This window comes from Ursus americanus, chromosome 21 (genome assembly GCF_024610735.1).
Source record: "Ursus americanus isolate L20-20 chromosome 21, mUrsAme1.1.p, whole genome shotgun sequence".
In the NCBI taxonomy this organism is placed as follows: domain Eukaryota; kingdom Metazoa; phylum Chordata; class Mammalia; order Carnivora; family Ursidae; genus Ursus; species Ursus americanus.
This window is the reverse complement of record NC_142147.1, coordinates 8431379-8450216: the sequence shown is the minus strand read 5'-3', so window position 1 is coordinate 8450216 and position 18838 is coordinate 8431379. Positions and strand designations below refer to the sequence as shown.

At 43.4% G+C, this 18838-nt stretch overlaps 1 protein-coding gene across 3 annotated transcripts in view; it reads right to left on the bottom strand.

Annotated features, from left to right (window-relative positions):
- TENT4B (terminal nucleotidyltransferase 4B) overlaps positions 1–18838 on the bottom strand; it is a 68659-nt gene that overhangs the window by 15631 nt on the left and 34190 nt on the right. For all 3 annotated transcript variants that reach the window (XM_045806743.2, XM_045806741.2, XM_087870411.1), the window contains exon 2: positions 1327–1450. In XM_045806743.2, the coding sequence (XP_045662699.1) occupies positions 1327–1450 (124 nt within the window). The remainder of the gene's footprint in view (positions 1–1326; positions 1451–18838) is intronic.

Genomic DNA, 18838 nt, shown 5'->3' with positions numbered 1-18838 from the left:
GGAGAACAGGAGGCAGTGTCATCCTGACACTGTGCTGAGGCATAAAACCAGACACACGCTGTCTTAGCCAGGGCGCACAGTGGAAGGCTCCGGGTGGGCGAGGAACTGCACACATTAAAGGGTGAACGCTCAGCCCCAGAGGTGAGATGGACCCGGGAATGGAATCACAGCTACATGTCTCTCCTCTGGGAACAAAAAGATGGATAAAACCCCCCACCTCGAAAAGAGGAGGATTAATTTAAACCAGGGTTTCTCAACCTCAGCACGACTGACGTCCAGGGCAGACAGCTGTCTGTGAGGGGCTGTCCTGTGCACTGTAGGGTATTTAAGAACATCCTTGGCCTCTACCCACCATATGCCAAGAGCACCTTACCAGTCAATGATAATCAAAAATGTCTCCGACACTCCAAGGGACCCTTGGGTGGCAAACTCACCCGCCGCGGATGGGAGAACCCATGTGACCACACAGTAGCTGCTCAATAAAATATCAGGGCCCCCCCACCCCCTTCCCTTCACCTGCAGTATTTTATTTGAAGCTTTTCTGTTTTGCCAACTGAACAAAAGAAACCTCCCTGGCTCCCCCATCACCATCCCATGACCAAGTCTAAAGAAAAGCCATTTAACACAGAGTAATGGATTCTAACTTCTTTGAATGCACAAAATTGTATAAAAGACCCTCAGAAAAAAAAAAAAAAAGAAGAAGAAGCCCTAAAAAAGTATTCACTTAGTTTCAACAACAAGAACCACAAACAAGCAAAGAGGACATTACATCTTGGGCCTAAGTTCTGTTCACCAGGTGAGTCTGCACTGGGAGACAAGCGTGGGCCAGAAAGAAGGAAACAGCAATGTCAAGAGAGGAAAACAGACTTAGGCCTGCATTCGCCTAAAAAAACGAACTTCTAATGACATAAGAAACTCCAACCTGACATTTTCATTCAGCTATAAACAATTCTATAACATTTATACCAGCCGGTTGGAACAAAACAGTAATGGGATTTTCATACGTCAGATCCAGCAACACACTACTACAAGAAGGCCCGATTTGTCCTTCTTCTCTGTATCCTAATGATTCCTAAATATAGCTTAGTTTTAGTATTGCTATTCAGCGCTGCAGAGAAGTAGTTTTAACTAAGTCATCCGATTCACTGCAAAAAATTAGGATGCCCCAAATTCTAAAGGCTAGAGAAAACTGTTTGCCTTTAAAATTTAACGGGACCGTAAGTGCTGAGACACACATAGACCTGTGTGCGAGGGCTCCTGAGACTCTCTCCGTCCTGTGGACAGGGACATCGCCACCAGCACCCAGCTACCCAGAGAGGTACTCACGTCCGCGCTGGGCCAGAGCTCCTTAATCACACTCTCGATCCTGTTCACCACCTCCATCCGCATCTTCTCCTCCTCCGGTCTTGGAGACATATATTCATAAAAATCACTGATTTCTTCATGCAGACTGAAAGAAAAAAAAAAAAGCAGAAAAGTTAATATGGGCAAGGCCAGTCTAATGAGAAATCACTACCTTAAATAACCTTATATAATTAAGTCCTGTAACTTCGCTGATGAATTTATGTTCATAGATTTCTACCCCAATTTTAATGGTACAACTGATGCTAGGCTAAAACGGGAATATACAGAATTTAATAAAAAAAAATGCCAAAAGAGTTACATAAAATAAGAAATTCCAAGAAGTCTTAATGGAGGCGGAGTAGCAGCTCTCACGGCGTTTATTACGTGCCTGCGAAGAATACTTGCTCCGTAGACATGTGCTGGTGACTTTTTTTTAATTTTTAAATTTTGATATGTAAGGCCTGGCCTCTGCCTTTACACTTCCAATCCAGTAGATATAAACACAGCAAGAAACAGACCCCAGATGCCACAGGCGAGCTTCCTGGCCATACAGACTTGACCCTCTCACCCTATAATCCATTCCTCACAGGGGCAAAACAGCACGTCTTTTGTAATGTCTGCTTAGTGAATAATCAAGCGTCAGATGAACAAGTGAGCCAGGGACTGCCAGCAAAGACCTGAAATGAATGGCCAGCAGACAAGGCTCCGTGAAGGAGCTAAAACTTCCAGGGCCCAGGAGGAACAGCAGCACTCGGCCAACTCCCCAGGCTGCGGCCGACGGAGATGCAGGAGGAGCAACCGAGCAACGCGGGCACCGGCCACAGAAGGTTCTGAATGAGGAGCTGAGAAGTCTGGACTCTCCTAGGGGAACGAGGAGCGACTTCAACGTTCCCGAGAGGGACCAGGGAAAGACTGACTTCAAAAATGCAGCATCTGAAGATTCATCTGGCAACTGTGCCAACAATGGACTGGCAGAGAGACAAGACTGGATGCAGAGAGAGCAGTCCATAAATTACTGCGACTGCAGAAGCGCTGGAGGAAGGCCTGGGGGCTGGCGCAGGAAAGGAATGGGCGCCACAAATACCACACACACACACACACACACACACACACACATACACACACACACACACACACACACACGCACACACACACACACACACAATGGCTGGCCCCGCAGAGCTCGACCAGCAGTGGGAAGAAGGAGGGAGGGAGGCTGCCTGCGAGGGCTGAAGCCTGAGAGGCTGGGGAGTCAATGCACGGGATGAAAGGAAAAACCCACCAGGCCGGCTACTGAGTCGAATGCAGTCGATTCTTACCGGAGGACAGAAGAAACTGAAGGCCGCAGGTGCCTTTAGGAGGGCAAGGGAGGGGGAAATGGGAGGAAATCTGCTCAACTTGGAGGCCGGTTGCAGGCAGCGGCGGGGGGCCGCGTGAGGATGGACCTCACGGGGTCTCCTGGGACAACGGTGGCACAGCGCAAGGCCAGGAGAAGGGCGCTAACAGCAATGGCTGCCAAGTGCCTGGGAGCAAGAGGGGCACCCTGCAGGGTTGGGGGGCAGGCATGCAGGGCAGCCTCGCAGGAACACAGTCCTGAAGGACCCTGGTTTAGGGCAGCTACAGGAGTCGCAGGAAGCTGGACGCACCAGGAAAGCAAAAATGATATTGAGGAAGGAAAAAAAAAAAAAAGCCTAATGCCCAACCTCACTTGGCTATAACATTTATTAAAGCATGGCCAAGTAAGCAATCAACAGTCTCTGCCTCTTCTAATGCTTTATTTTTAGACTAAGAGTCAAAAAACTTGAGTTCTAGACTCAGGCTCTGCCTCAGGGCAGCTGTGTTCCTTCAGAAAGCGACTGGTGCTTTCCAGCATGTGTCCTCAGGCACAAACTAGGGGTGAGCAACCAGGATCCTTTTCCAGCCCTTAATGTCAAAACCTGGGTCATTTGGTAAGGAATGATTTGTAGCGTGCTCTGCTTGTTTACCGTGCAATACTGAAAAAAAAAAAAAACAACAACCAAAAAACCAAAAAACTGGATTTTAAAACTCCAGGGAGTTCTGCACACGAATCCGTAAGCTCCCAGGGTGGTCAAGTCTTCCTGGGTACACTGCTGGGCACCTAAAGATCATCACCTTCGGATTTTTTTCTTAAAGCTTCCCAGGCTTCAGCTTCTTGAAGACAACAGCTAAAATGATCAGGCTAGAAAGTTCACAGCTTGTGCTGCTCTTTCAGAAGGAGGAGGACCACAAATTAAAAGGAAAACAGATTTCTTATCTAACTAGATTGCTTGCTGTGAATGATCAGTGTATTTGTGATCCAAAACCACTGGGAAAAACCTCCATTTTAACCAACGGGGAAAACCCCTAAACGTGACTGTATCTATGCTACAAAGGCCCATTTACACCATTTCTAATTCAAATACAGGCAAAAAATATTTAGCCCAACTTTCAGTTAATCTTCAAACTACAAGCAACTGAGTGAGAAATTATTCTCTAAACATTATGGAGTGCCTAGTTCAATGCACTAGAAGGAAAGAAGGTTAGTCACTCAAACGTGATCCTTGTCCTGGGTAATTTCCATCTAATGAAAAGAAATATTCATGTAAAGTAGTTTTGTGGTGGGTAATGTATAAGTTCCACACTGTTCCACCACAGTCAGGCTTCAGATGACCAGAAGGAGAGCTTTCCAATGACCACAGCTACAGGGAATGGAATGGGATACTTGAAGGGTAGTGAGGTCCCCGTCACTACAAGTATAAATAAAGAAACTAAATGAGGTCTAATAAGACTTTTTTTTTTTTTAAGGATTTTGGGGGCACCTGGGTGGCTTAGATGGTTAAGTGTCTGACACTTGATTTCGGCTCAGGTCATGATCTCAGGGTCATAGATCAAGCCCCATGTCGGGCTCTGTGCTCAGCAAGGCTCCATGCTCTCCCTCTGTTCCTCCCCCCACTTGTGTTCTCTTTCTAAAATAAATAAATAAAATCTTAAAAATATAAAAAAGATTTATAAGCAATCTCTATACCCAATGTGGGGCTCAAACCTACAATCCAAGATCAAGAGTCGCTTGTTTTACCAACTGAGCCAGCCAGGTACCCCACAGACACTTCAGAACTTGGTAAAAAATGGAAAAGATTCTAAAATTCCATTTATCACTAGGATTCTAGGTTTTTAATCAGCACATTAAGTCGGATAAGCTTTTAAAATAAGACCTCCCTAAACATTAATATTCCATGGAACCACCTCCCTATTTAGGAAAAACTGGTTCCACAGGTTATCCTAATTCTTTTACTGACTTGCATGGGTGACCCTGGAAGAGGGGAAGAGAAAGGTGGGGGGGAAGGAGGGCTACGGCAGCTCAAACATACCTGAACAGTAAGAACACGAGAACCCATCTCACGTAGGCCTGGGCCATCTCCTTCCCACACGAGGGAACAGAAACATCACGGCCTCTCTCGCCTGTATGTAACTAGCTACATGTAAAATTCTTCAAGAGTTGAGAAATCTTAGTACATTGAGCAAAAAGCTTCCAGTACAGATTTTTAATAATCTCGAGGTGGCTCTATCTCTGTGGGCTGTACAATTTTGCTGGCATGGTGCCATGTACCTCTAGGTGCCTGAAGAATCCTCAAGGCACAGAATCCCGTTTTGGAGTGCCCACTACGTGCCCGGCACACTTTATTAGGTCAGCAGGACGAGCCCAGAGAAACTTTGTAAGCTTGCTTTCCCAAATTAATGTAACTTGTGCCTCTGCGATCCTCCCACCACACAGGGAAAATGTCAGTTTCTCCCACATCTGGATCAAAACTCGGTACGATTAATTAGTAAATACGGCTCAAAGTCTCCTACCCAGCCTTACGGTTTCTCATTTTAATTTGAAAATAGAATTCTTGATCAAAACTCATTTGTGACCAAAACACAGCGTCTTCTACTAGGGCACCAGTGTTTTGTTTTGTTTTTTTAAAGGAAAAGTGAGCAAGAAAGCACTCCACTCCCTGTTTATAAAGGAAAAGTATATTATATAAAAACAATATGATAATTGCCACTATGTACCTGGAAAGGATGCCCCCGAAAAAAGGATGCGAATCAAAATTAATTTGATGGGGTAAAATTTACATTAACCTCAAAATTAATGATAACGACAATTTAAAGTGACAAGGAAGAGATATAAACAAAAAAGTTTCTATATTTTAAAAAGTGCAATGCACAGGTCATTTAAGTCAAAATAGAGAAGCGAAGAAAATCACTTTGGCTCTGAGATAAGCGCTGCCAGAGGAGACGTGCTAGCCTTTCAAAATTACATGAATTTTGGGGCGCCTGGGTGGCACAGCGGTTAAAGCGTCTGCCTTCGGCTCAGGGCGTGATCCCGGCGTTCCGGGTTCGAGCCCCACGTCAGGCTCCTCCTCTATGAGCCTGCTTCTTCCTCTCCCACTCCCCCTGCTTGTGTTCCCTCTCTCGCTGGCTGTCTCTATCTCTGTCAAATAAATAAATAAAAAATCTTTAAAAAAAAAAAAAAATTACATGAATTTCATAAATGCTCATCATCAGGTGGGGAAAGAATGTAAAGAAAGGGCCCTTGAAGGCTCAACTTCTCCAGCTATAAAAAAGGGGAGAACCTTGGGGCGCCTGGGTGGCACAGCGGTTGGGCGCCTGCCTTCGGCTCAGGGCGTGATCCTGGCATTGTGGGATCGAGCCCCACATCGGGCTCCTCTGCTGGGAGCCTGCTCTTCCTCTCCCACTCCCCCTGCTTGTGTTCCCTCTCTCGCTGGCTGTCTCTATCTCTGTCGAATAAATAAATAAAATCTTGAAAAAAAAAAAAAAAGGGGAGAACCTGTTTCACACCTTTTCAACCGGGCTGCCCAGGGGGTGGGTATGAGTAGATTCAGAGCTCCACCCCGAAAGCCAGAGGCAGCCTCCCTGATGCCTTCCAGGCCAAGGCAGGCAGATGAGCGCCGGTCGGCAGCTCACCCAACATCTATCTGTTCAGGGGCTGACACCCACTTCCTGAGGGACACCTGCCAGGCCTGCAACTTGCCTGGGCCACCTCCACACCAAGGTCCAGCTTTCCAGTTCTCATAACTGAAGTCCTTATCAATTACTAACTTCAGACTCACATGAAGGCACTGACAAAGTTCTATTCGACTACTGCCCATAACAAGATACTTCCCCCCCAAAAATGTTACAGTTCATAATAGCCAATTCTGACAAAGATACACGGAAAGGCACTTGCGCGGTGCGCACCTGCACGCTACATGTGAAAGTACAAACTACTACAACCTCTCCAGCGGTCGTTGTCTTCATAAACGATGAACAACATTTATATGAATAATTTTTTAAATTCCCCCTTTTTTCTTGAAGATTTTATTTAGAGCGAGCGAGCGTGCATGCATGCAAGCAGGGGGAAGGGCAGAGGGAGAAGGAGAGAGGGAATCTCAAGCAGACTCCACACTGATTGTGGAGCCCAATGCGGGTCTCAATCTCACGACCTGACCTGAGCCAAAACCAAGAGTTAGATGCTTAACTGACGGAGCCACCCAGGCACCCATTAAATTCTCCTTCTTTCATTAAAAATCAGGATTTTGGAGAGATATCTGCACTCCCATGTTTCCTGCAGCATTATTCACAATAGCCAAGATATGGAAACAACCCAAATATCCACCAACAGATGAAGAGATAAAGAAAATGTGGTATAGACCTACGACATTTTTCAGCCTTATAAAAGGAAATCTTCAGGGCGCCTGGGTGGCGCAGTCGTTAAGCGTCTGCCTTCGGCTCAGGGCGTGATCCCAGCGTTCTGGGATCAAGCCCCACATCAGGCTCCTCCGCTGGGAGCCTGCTTCTTCCTCTCCCACTCCCCCTGCTTGTGTTCCCTCTCTCGCTGGCTGTCTCTATCTCTGTCAAATAAATAAAATCTTTAAAAAATAAAATAAAATAAAAATAAAAGGAAATCTTTGAAACTTGCAACATGGATGAACCTGAAGGACATTAGGCTAAATGAAATAAACCAGTCCATTTGTAACACAATATCTAAAATAGTCAAACTCATAGAAGCGGAGAATAGAATGGTGGTTGGCAGGGGCTGGGGGGAAGGGTTCTGGGGAGATGTTCAATGGGTATAAAGTTTTGGTTAAGCAAGATAAGCTCTAGAGATGTGCTGTATAACACAGCACCTACAGGCAGCAATACTGTATTATTCACTTAAAGACATCTTAGGAGGGTAGATTTCATATTATATTCTTAGCACAAAAAATGGGAGGGGACACAAGGAAACTTTTGGTGGTGGTGGATATGTCCATTATCCTTTTAAAAAAAATTATTTATTTGTGAGAGAGAGAGCCAAAGAGAGATCTGCCCTGGCAGGGGGGTGGGAGGGTGGAGGCAGAGGCAGAAGCAATTTCCCCACTAAGCAGGGACCCAATGTGGGGCTCCATCCCAGGACCCTGGGATCCTGACTTGAGCTGAAGGCAGACACTGAACCGACTGAGCCACCCAGGCGCCCCTATTTCCTTGATTGTGATGATGGTTTCAGGGGTGTGTGCATATGTCCAAACTCATCAGGCTGAATATGTACAGTTTTCATATACCAATTATATTTCAATAAAGCTGTTAAAAAAGTCCCTTTCTTTTCATCCTTCAGAAGTACTGAGGGAATAAGGATATTCACCACAGCATTATCTGGAACACTAAAAAATTGAGAAACAGCCTCAATGTCCATCAATGGAATCCAATTAAATAATCACAGCAGCACTCTGACCTTCCCTTAAATTATAGCCAATGATCCATTAAAAAGAAGGAAGTAGAGCGATATGAGCTGATGAGAAAGATCTAAGATGGGATACGCTTAAAAGAAAAAGCACAATGTGTTTAACAAGATTCATTTCAGGTGCTTAGAAAGACACACACACACACACACACACACACACACGAGTTTCTATGTGCACTACAAATTTTCTGAAGGAGAACTGTTAACAGTGATTACCTTAAGGACAGGGCATGACAGGAGCGTTAGGGAGACCAACGTTCTACTTCCTATCACCCTGTGCTAGTACAGAGTAGTACTGTGAAAGCACAGAATTCTTTCCAAACCATCAGTGTGTATTTGTTTGTCTGCTTTTCTGAAGGGGTTATTACGTATTTAAAAAGATTACAGGCCATTTGTCGTTCTCTTTATATTTTCCCATGTGAAAGTGTGTGTTTGTGTATTTCTCCCAACCCCTGAACCCACAGAGTCTATATACCGTACTGTTTACAGTGATTAAATCTGGTGAGTGAACTGGGAGTGGGTAGGGATTCACTTTGAAAAACTATACATTTAGGGGCATCTGGGTGGCACAGTCGGTTGAGCTGCTGACTCCTGGTTTCAGCTTTGATCTTGCAGTCATGATCAACCCTATACCAGGCTCCATGCTCAGTGAGGAGTATGCTTGAGATTCTCTCTCCCTCTTGCTCTGCCCCTCCCCCTACTCTCCAGCTCCCTCACTAAAATAAATAAATTTTTTTTTTTTAATTTTTGTTTAAGACTTTACTTATTTGAGAGAGAGAGAGAGAGAGAGAGAGAGCAAGAGAAAGCACAAGCCAGGGGGACAGGGAGAAGCAGACTCCCCACTGAGCAGGGAGCCTGACGTGGGGCTCAATCCCACGACCCTGGGATCATGACCTGAGTGGAAGGCAGACACTTAATGAACTAAGCCACCCAGGTATCCCAATAAATAAATCTTTAAAAAAAAATGTACACTTTAAAGTGGTCTACCTTTTAAAAATGTATCCATGTTAGGGGCACCTGGGTGGTACAGTCAGTTGAGCATCTGACTCTTGGTTTCAGCTCAGGTCATGATCTCAGGGTCATGAGATCAAGCCCCATGACGGGCTCTGTGCTCAGCAGGGAGGCAGCTTGATAGTCTCTCTCCCTCACCCTCTGCCCCTTTCACTAGTGTTCTCTCTCAAATAAATAAATCTTTTTAAAAAAACGAATACATGTCAATTACCATTGTTAATTAACCGTTTTGTGTTTTTTTTTTTAAAGTAAGCTGTATGCCCAGTGTGGGGCTTGAACTCACAACCCTGAGATAGCGCTCTACTGACTGAGCCAGCCAGGCGCCCCATTTTTGTACACTTTTATAACAAGATCTTTATAACGACAATTAATACTCACTGAAGAAAACATTTCTGACATTTAACGGAGAAAAACACTCAAGTGTTTAGCCTCACAGACCAAAAAGTTACATGGCTGGCCCCTGGAGAAACCGAGCAACTGTAGAAGGAACTCAGGGGTCAGCCCTGAACAGCACTGAGCCCTGGGGACACTGAGGGGCCCCAAACGCACGCACACAGCAACAGACACACGACACAACATTTGGGAAGGTACTGCGTGCCTGATACAGTATATGTACTGAGTTTCTGTTGCTGTCTGACTCACTCTTTCCAGAGAGTTAGAGACTTAGATGTGCATGTATATGCAAGACACATTTCTGGAAGAATACATCCACACTGCTGGCAGTAGTTTCCTCTGGGGAGTGGGACCGAGGTCTGAGATGCTGGGATTTCTACCCTGCTGTACTGTCTGATTATTCTCAAACGCACATGGACACCAGGAGAAGTGAGTAACAGCAAGCCCTAGGGCGATCCTGGTGCGGTCTGAACAACATCTTCAGGAGGCTCCAGAATTCAGTTTTTACAAAGAAATTCACACACACACACACACACACACACACACACACACACGTGCTCTTACATTTTCAGCTACCAGCTAGACACCTCCACTTAGATGTCACCTCAAAATCAATAAATCCAAAACTAAATTCCTTATCCTTCTCCAAAACCTCTACCTCTTCTAATTTATCGACAAGAAATGTACTCACACCCGAAATAATTCCCACTGTATCCTAAGATTTAAAAGTAGAGAGAAAATATGGATGATGATGTAAAAATTAGAAGGAAAAACGGTCTACAATCTTCTGCAAACTTTGTAGGCATTTAAAACTGTTATTCATAGTTAAGGAATGTTCTGTGTGCTATGTCAACTCCTCCTTGGTTAGGACACGGGAGTAAAAGTGCAGAGAATGGATCCTGTTTCTGTGTCCTGGATAATAGAGTTTTCATTTTCTTCTTCTTTTCGGAGGTGCTCACACCTGCTTTCCCAGAAACGAGAACATTCCTTTTCATTGCCATTGTCTGTTGCTCTCAGTTTCTGGACCACTGCTTTATTAGGCCAGTATTTCAGAAAGATGGCTTTTTCATTTGATTTCCTCTGTCCCTTCACCCTTTCCTGCTCTGAAGAGAGATGATGCAAACCGTCTGACTTCTCTCCCCAAGCCTCTTGACACCCAACCCAGAAACTACTTTCAAGCAATTATAAGGAAAAGCAGAAGAGAGAAAAGAGGAAAGAAACTGCTTTATCGAATTCTAGCCATTAATTCCTTCCCCTTCTGGTAAAAATTCTGAACTCCATGACTGAGCACATCTAAGAAAACCTGGATAACGCTGGGAAGCTCAAAGAACAGTTGACAGCATTCCCCAACGGAGATCAAATACCTTGAAATAAAGGCTTAGTTATTAAGTTTACTCCCCAAAGGGGAGGTCCTCAAATATTTGCTGAGTGGAAAAAACAAATAAATGAGGCTGAATCTTTCCTTACTGACAAGGTCCAGATGCCAATAAAAATAGTTCGCTCTACAGAAGTTTGTTATATTCTGAAGTAGAACAACGAAATGGGATGTGTTTAACCCATACAACTGTACTACCAAAATTTTATTTTTTATTTATTCATTTACGTATATATCTTTGGTGAAAGGGCTGCTGTTTAACAACAGACGCTGCTTTATAAATATACAAGCACTTGGAACGTCTTCTTCCCGTGTTGGGGTTCTGATAAAAGAGGCACCGAACCAACACAGGGGTACCCTACTTTCAAGGACCACTACTCATGGAAATCCAGACACCCAAAACATACTAGAGGGGATTATTTGCTTAATAAATAATTTACACTACATAGGGTAAACTTCTAATTAAAATATTTTGACTATTGATAACAATTACCTTGGGTAATGGAACTGGGAACTAGCTTAACTTGGAAAAAGGTTTTCATAAACTACTGCTTTTTTCCTGTGCTGTTGAGATCCTTCTGGTAAGTGCTGGTATTATTTATAGAATTTTTTTTAAAAGATTTTATTTATTTGAGAGAAAGCAAGCACGAGAGAGGGAGAGAGAGAGAGAGAGAGAGCATGAATTGGGGAAAGGGGCAGAGGGAGCAGAAGCAGACTCCCCGCTGAGCAGGGAGCCTGACACGGGGGCTCGATCCCAGGACCCTGGGATCATGACCTGAGCCGAAGGCAGACGTTTAACTGACTGAGCCACCCAGGCGTTCCCCTCCACATAGCATTTGAGAGTTGGTGGACAAACACAGTGGCTGTAGAGTGGTCATTTGATACTATAAAAGTGAATTTTCAATGATTACATATTATTCCAGTATAAGAATATACCATAATTTATTCCACCAAACTTTCACTGTTGGGCATTCAGGTTGCTTCCAATTTTTCAGTACCATAATTAACGTGATAATGCTATCTCTGCACATAAATTTGTAATCAACTCTAATTTTTCTCTTAGAATAAATTCTTATTAGTGGAATCCTTTAGTGGAAAGTTATGAACAGTTAACACTTTTGAAAAAAAATTCCCCAAATGCCCTCCACTAGAAAGGATGCTGACATGGCCTCCCACAGAAATACATGAAGACCCTTCCCCGACCTCCACACCAATGGGAGGTATTTTTGATTCCTAATATGGTTCGAAATTTTCTCCATGTTTACTGGACATTTGTATTTTTTCTTTTTCAACTCATTTCAATAAGCTATTTGAGGGAATTAATATATAATATAAATATATATAATAATATATAAATACATACAATACATAATATAAAACATATAATATTTAACACAAACATACATATGTTATATGTAAACATATAAATATAAAGAGCTCTTACTGGATATGCCTGAGTGGGGGGCTGCTTTACCACTCCAGGCCCGTTTCCCACCTGTGCAATGAGGATCATAGCACTTACCTTGGAGGGTTTCCGTAGGGATTAAACAAGAGAACCGGAGGGATTTAGCCCAAGGTTTACTGCTTGCTTAGCACATAGTAAACCCACAATAAATATCATCTATCATTAATTATTATTAGCAAACATTTGTGAGGCACTGAGCTGGGCCCTAGGACCCCACACTGAACAAGGCAGACATGGTCCCTGCCACCATGAAGCTTAAGGGCCTACTGGGAATTAACCTCTTTTTTTTTTTTTAATGTTTATTCTTATTTTTTGTGTTGTGCTTATTTTCTTCTTGGTTCATTAGCATTCTTTCTATATTATAGCTATTAACCTTTTGCCACAGACAGCAAATCCACTTTCCTGTTAGTTTTTCCATTTTGTGAAGCTGTTTCAATGTGCATAAATTCTTTTTTTGATTTAGAGGGACTTTTTTTTTTTTTAAAAGATTTTATTTATTTATTCGACAGAGATAGAAACAGCCAGCGAGAGAGGGAACACAAGCAGGGGGAGTGGGAGAGGAAGAAGCAGGCTCATAGTGGAGGAGCCTGATGTGGGGCTTGATCCCAGAACGCCGGGATCACGCCCTGAGCCAAAGGCAGACGCTTAACCGCTGTGCCACCCAGGCGCCCCTTGATTTAGAGGGACTTATACTTAGGAATCTTTGCGTAAAAGGAACAGACAGCTAAGGTAAATGAATGTGCCTGTAACAAGAAAGGGCAACTCGCATGCCCCTTCACTGCTGGGATGCACATGGGAGCGGCCGAGGAGCAGGTACCTGACAGCCTCACGTCCCAGCAACAGGAAGCGTCTGCCCCTTAATGCTGACCAGTTGTTGCCACGTAGGAATCTGAGTCCAGTGTTGCCAACACTTCGCATTTTTTCAATATAAACCAGAAATCTAGAACTGTAGGTAAATTTTCTCTTTTAAAATCCTAGCACAATCTTCAAAAGATAAATTAAACAAGACAAAACAGTATAGGTGAACTACGGCGTGTGCTCAGGTCTGCTCCAGCCAACAGGCCATCAGCCTGCAGTCTCTGCTTTTAATTCCTCCCTTTTTTAGGTCTCAAAAGACTTTTTCTACCTTGAGATTAGAAAAATACCTGACTGGGGTGCTTGGGTGGCTCAGTCAGTTAAGCGTCTGCCTTCGGCTCAGGTCATGATCGCGGGGTCCTGGGATCCAGCCCCATGTCGGGCTTGCTGCTCAGTGGGGAGTCTGCTTCTCCCTCTCCCTCTGTCTCTCCCCCCTGCTTGTGCTCGCTCTCTCTCTCTCTCAAATGAATAAATTAAAAAAAAAAAACAAACCTATCAGGAGAATGAGAAGACAGGCCACAGACTGGGAGGAAGTATTTGCAAAACACATAGTGTGATAAAAGACTGGTATCTAAAATACACAGTACAGGGGCGCTGGGTGGCACAGCGGTTAAGCGTCTGCCTTCGGCTCAGGGCGTGATCCCAGCGTTATGGGATCGAGCCCCAAATCTGGCTCTTCCGCTATGAGCCTGCTTCTTCCTCTCCCACTCCCCCTGCTTGTGTTCCCTCTGTCGCTGGCTGTCTCTATCTGTCGAATAAATAAATAAAATCTTTAAAATAAATAAATAAATAAATAAAATAAAATAAAATAAAATAAAATAAAATACACAGTACAAAGAACTCTTAAAACTCAACAAAAGAAAACAAACAACTCAATTTAAAAAATGGGCAAAAGACCTGAACGTACACCTCACCAAAAACAATACACAGATGCCAAAGGAGCATATAAAAAGATACTCAACTTACTGCATCAGGGAAATGCAAATTAAAACAACAAGAAGATACCACTACACCCCCTTAGAATGGCCAAAATTCAGAACTGTGACAACATCAAATGCTGGTGGGCATGTGGAGCAACAGGAACGCTCCTTCACTGCTGCTGGGAATGCAAAACGGTACAGTCACTCTGGAAGGCAGTTTGGCGGTTTCCTACAAAACTAAACACACTCTTACCACTAAGATCCAGCAATCATGCTCCTCAGTATTTACCCAAAGGAGCTGAAAACTTCGGTCCGCACAAAACCTACACACGGATGTTTACAGCAGCTTTATTCACAATCATCAAAACCTGGAAGCAACCAAGATGTCCTTCAGTAGATAACCAGATAAACTGTGGTGCATCCAGACAGTGAATATTATTCAGTGCTAAAAAGAGATGAGCTATCAAAGCCATGAAAAGACAGGGAGAAACCTTCCACTAAGTGAAAGAAGCCAATCTGAAAAGGCTACGTGCTGTACGATTCCAACTACATGACCTTCTGGAAAAGGCAAAACTATGGAGACAGTAAGAGAATCAGTGGTTGCCAAAGGCTGTGGGAAAGGAAGGGATGAACAGGCAGAGCGCAAAAGATCTTTAGGGCAGCGAAACTATTCTGTAGGATATTATAATGGTGGATACATGTCATTATACATTTATCCAAACCCGTAAAATGTGCAACACCAAGAGTGAATGCTAATGTACACCATGGACTTGGGGTGATAATGACGTACTAACAAATGTACTGCATGCTGGTGGGATATGGGAAGAAATCTCTGTACTTTCCACTCAATTTTGCTGTGAACCTAAACTGTTCAAAAAATAGTCTATAAAACCTCTGATATTTCTTCTAGTTAATTTTTTTTCTTTTTCCTATTTAGTGATCATTTATTCATTTGGAATTTAAGTGAACGTGGTGAAAGGCAGGGATGTAATTTTTTTTCCCCCAAATACCTGACCAAGTGTCCAGCACCCTTTATGGAATATCCCATCCTGTTCTTAATGATCGAGTATACACTTGCCCCTCCAGTCTGCCCAATGGTCTGGCCCCACTTTCCCCCAGTAATTGTATCACCTCTCCACCTCCCCCCACCTCCTTAGGAACAATAGCTCTCCAACTGTTCCATGTGATTCCGGTGGCGCTGCATAGCAGAGCTACTGGAGTCCTGGACAGGAGCAGCCAGGGTGACCCTGTTAGTGGGGCATCTCATGGTCATGGCCCAGGGATGGGCACACGACCCCAGCAGCCCACGAGGTGTCCTTCCTTAAGACTTTACATACTGACACCAAGGAAGGTCATTTTCTTCTTTGACCTTAGGCTGTAAAAATAGAAGCCTGGAAGTATCAACAACCACACCTCCTTCTCCTCTAGCTGCAGAAAGGAAGCCCATCAGCGATAGGAGAAAGAGGAGCCAATCATGAGAGAGAAGCAAAGTCAGGAGACACAGGGCATCTGAGCTTCCTCTGGAGTCACTGAAGCCAGCATCACCCAAGGGTACTCCAGGTACTTGACAAAATAAATGCCTTTGTTTTTCGTTTAACCAAGATGATTGATTTTCTTTCTCTTGCACTTGAAAAAATCCTGATTTATACACAAAGCCTTTGCCTATATATTAAACTCTTAAGCACAGTTGGGTCAAGTGCTCGGCTTTCTTTTCAGATCTACTGCTGTATCTGTCTATTCTAGGGCTCAGATTACTCTTTAAAATCCTTCTATAAATCTATAAATAGTTGATAGCACAAAACCAATCCTTCCCCCAAACTCATCTTTAGTTTTCAAAATGTTCTGGGCTATTCTTGCCTGTTTATTCTTCTAGATGCTCTTTAAAATTATTTTAACAAATCGCTCTTCCCCCTCAGAAAAAAATCACTGGGACTTTTATTTTAATTACATTAATTAAAAAATTCATGAGTTAATTTAACCTCTTCAAGTCTTTCATGCCACCTACTGTAACGTTTTCGTTTTCTTCACATTTCTGGCTTTGTTTTCAATTATTTTGGGAATTTTGATGCACTGGTGCGTAAAATCTTTTTCCTTTTTTAAATTATATTTTGTTACACAGAAAAACTACTGACTTTTGTATGTTTATCTCATAGCCAATCAGACAATTTTCTAGCCCTACTTCATGGGCTAGCATTACCAAGGTAAGGCCAAATAATACAAATAATTAACAAACAAATTTCATTTAAGGCTTCCCTCGATAAAGTTATTTTCAATGAGCATGTGTTATACATTTTGCCGGAATACAGCAAGCGGTAGCTTCTTTTTTTTTCATGATGACAATGATGATGATGATGACTGAAGTAAAAGCCACAATTCTAAGTATGTGGCCTCCCTCTAAACAAATTTTGTGAACAAGCCAGGAAAACAGAGTAACAAACAAAAATGTTTAAAATCAAACAGAAACCCACAACCCTCATCTTAAAAAAAATAAAAATAAATAAAAAGTTGGTTTAACCCCCACCCCCGCTCCCAACTAGGTAATTTTCTTAACAGAATAAACAAAACAAAATAGAAACAATGCATCTGATACTTTCACTGAGCAGCCGACCAGCTCATCACACGAAGCCACATTTTCTGGATGTGCATAATATTTAAGACATTGATTATAAAAATGATCTGGGCCCTATACTGTTCCATCATGTTAAATCTCTCAGACCAAATTTATTTTTAATACATTATGTCTCATTTACCACCTAACTTCTCTTAAAAATCTGCATAAGTCATTAGCAGTCACATCTCTCTGCAATGTACTGTGAAATTCTTCCACGCAATTTCTTCCACTCCAAAGTGAGGCCTGAGATGATTACTATTTTAAGAGTATTTCTAATATGTCTATACTGGGCCACACAGAACTTTATCATAATAATGCTTACTCACCAACCTTGTAAAGACTCTCACTAAATGTATCACTAATCCCTGAAAACAGCTTAGAGCTTTTAAGACCACAGACGAAATAAGAGATCTATTAGCCTACAAAATTAAAATGTATGTATTCTATATACTTTTCATACATATATATACATTTTCTGGAAGACACTCTGAGCACCCTGATAATTTTAAAGAGGGCCTGAATATAGTAATAAAATAATGCTTCCTTTGGTCTTCACTAACAGAAGATGCAGTATCGAAGTAATGCCAGACTTTCCTCTCTACATGCTAAAACTTCAGTAATGATAAAAATATGCTATGTTACCAAACCAGACATAATTTAAAGCTTTCCTTCTGTTTCCCTAACTCTGGGCCATCACGTGCACACCCGTAGCTATCCAGCAACCGTTGGAGCAGTGTGGGGTCTGAACATGGGCTCTGCTGCTTTGCTGTCAGCTCATTCTCACTGTATCATTCTGACTTCGGCTCCTTCTCTTTCAGCTCCTATTCCACTTACTACAGGCATTTAAAAAAAAGTAACCTCACTGACAGCTTAAGGGCTTCTCCAAAGAATCAAGTTCCCAGGTCTGGTGCAAGGCTCTGAGAGCTACGCTACACTGACAGGACAAGGGTGCCCTTTGGGGGGATGGGGGGCTCGCCTCAACAAACCATCTTGCTTCTGTACGGTACTTCATATTTTTCAAAGAGCTCTTGTCTATTCCCTAATTCAATCATCTACAATAATTCTACAAGGCAGCCTTGGTAGAAGTTACTCTTGGACTAGAAGCATTTTTTTTCTTTTCTTAACGGAGAATAATTTCCCTAAGCTCACACAGAAAATCAACAGCAGAACCAAATCTGAAAAACAGATCTCCTCGCTGGAACATGCCAACCATTAGGATCGCAGAGGTAAAATTACTTTCAAATTCCAGCGACGAGTTTTCCAGCTCAGTGACCTTTCCAGAGTTACCAACTTCCCTCAGTCTTGGCGCCTGCATCTGTAAAACAGGGACGGTAACGCCCACCCAGCAGCTCCGTGAGGCCCCCAGCCCGCTGCCTGGCACCTGGCACACTTTAGAGTCCTACTGACCCCCGGCTTCAGCTGCCCCGGGACTTCGTGAACTCACACACACACAAAGACGATGAGAGGGTAGGACTAGTCACTTCTCTAAGACAGGTCTGCCCAAACAGCACCGTCACTTAATATGGCAGCCACCAGCCACTCCGCCCCATCCTTCAGACCTCCCTTAACCCTCCTCGTCCTACAGTCCCACAGACACTTACGGAAGGCGCTGATGTGCCAAGCACGGTGCCCGAAGTTCGTTGGATCTTTGTTATGGAAGACACACGTGCCATCTGGGATTCTAGGATCTGCGACTCTGAGCTTACTGCTCCTCCTTTCCAGAAGCCTGACTCCCTCAGCCTTGGCCCTGTGCCGGGACCAAAAGCTAACTCCAAAGTATTTCACAACAAATAACCCAAGATCACACGGGTTCCACACCCCTCTAACATCCACTAAACCCTCCGTGTCACAGATCCACAAACCACACCCATAGGCCAAACCCAGCCCACCCACCCCCTACTTTTGTATAGCCCGCAAGGTAAGAATGTTCTTACACTTTTGAAATGGTTCCAAGTCAAAAGATGAATAGCATTTTGGAACAGGTGTAAGTTATACGCAATTCCAATTACAGTTGACATACGCAAAGTTTTCTGAGAACAGAGCCATGCTCGTTGATTTATATATTGTCGATGGCTGCTTTCATGTATTACAACAGCAGGGC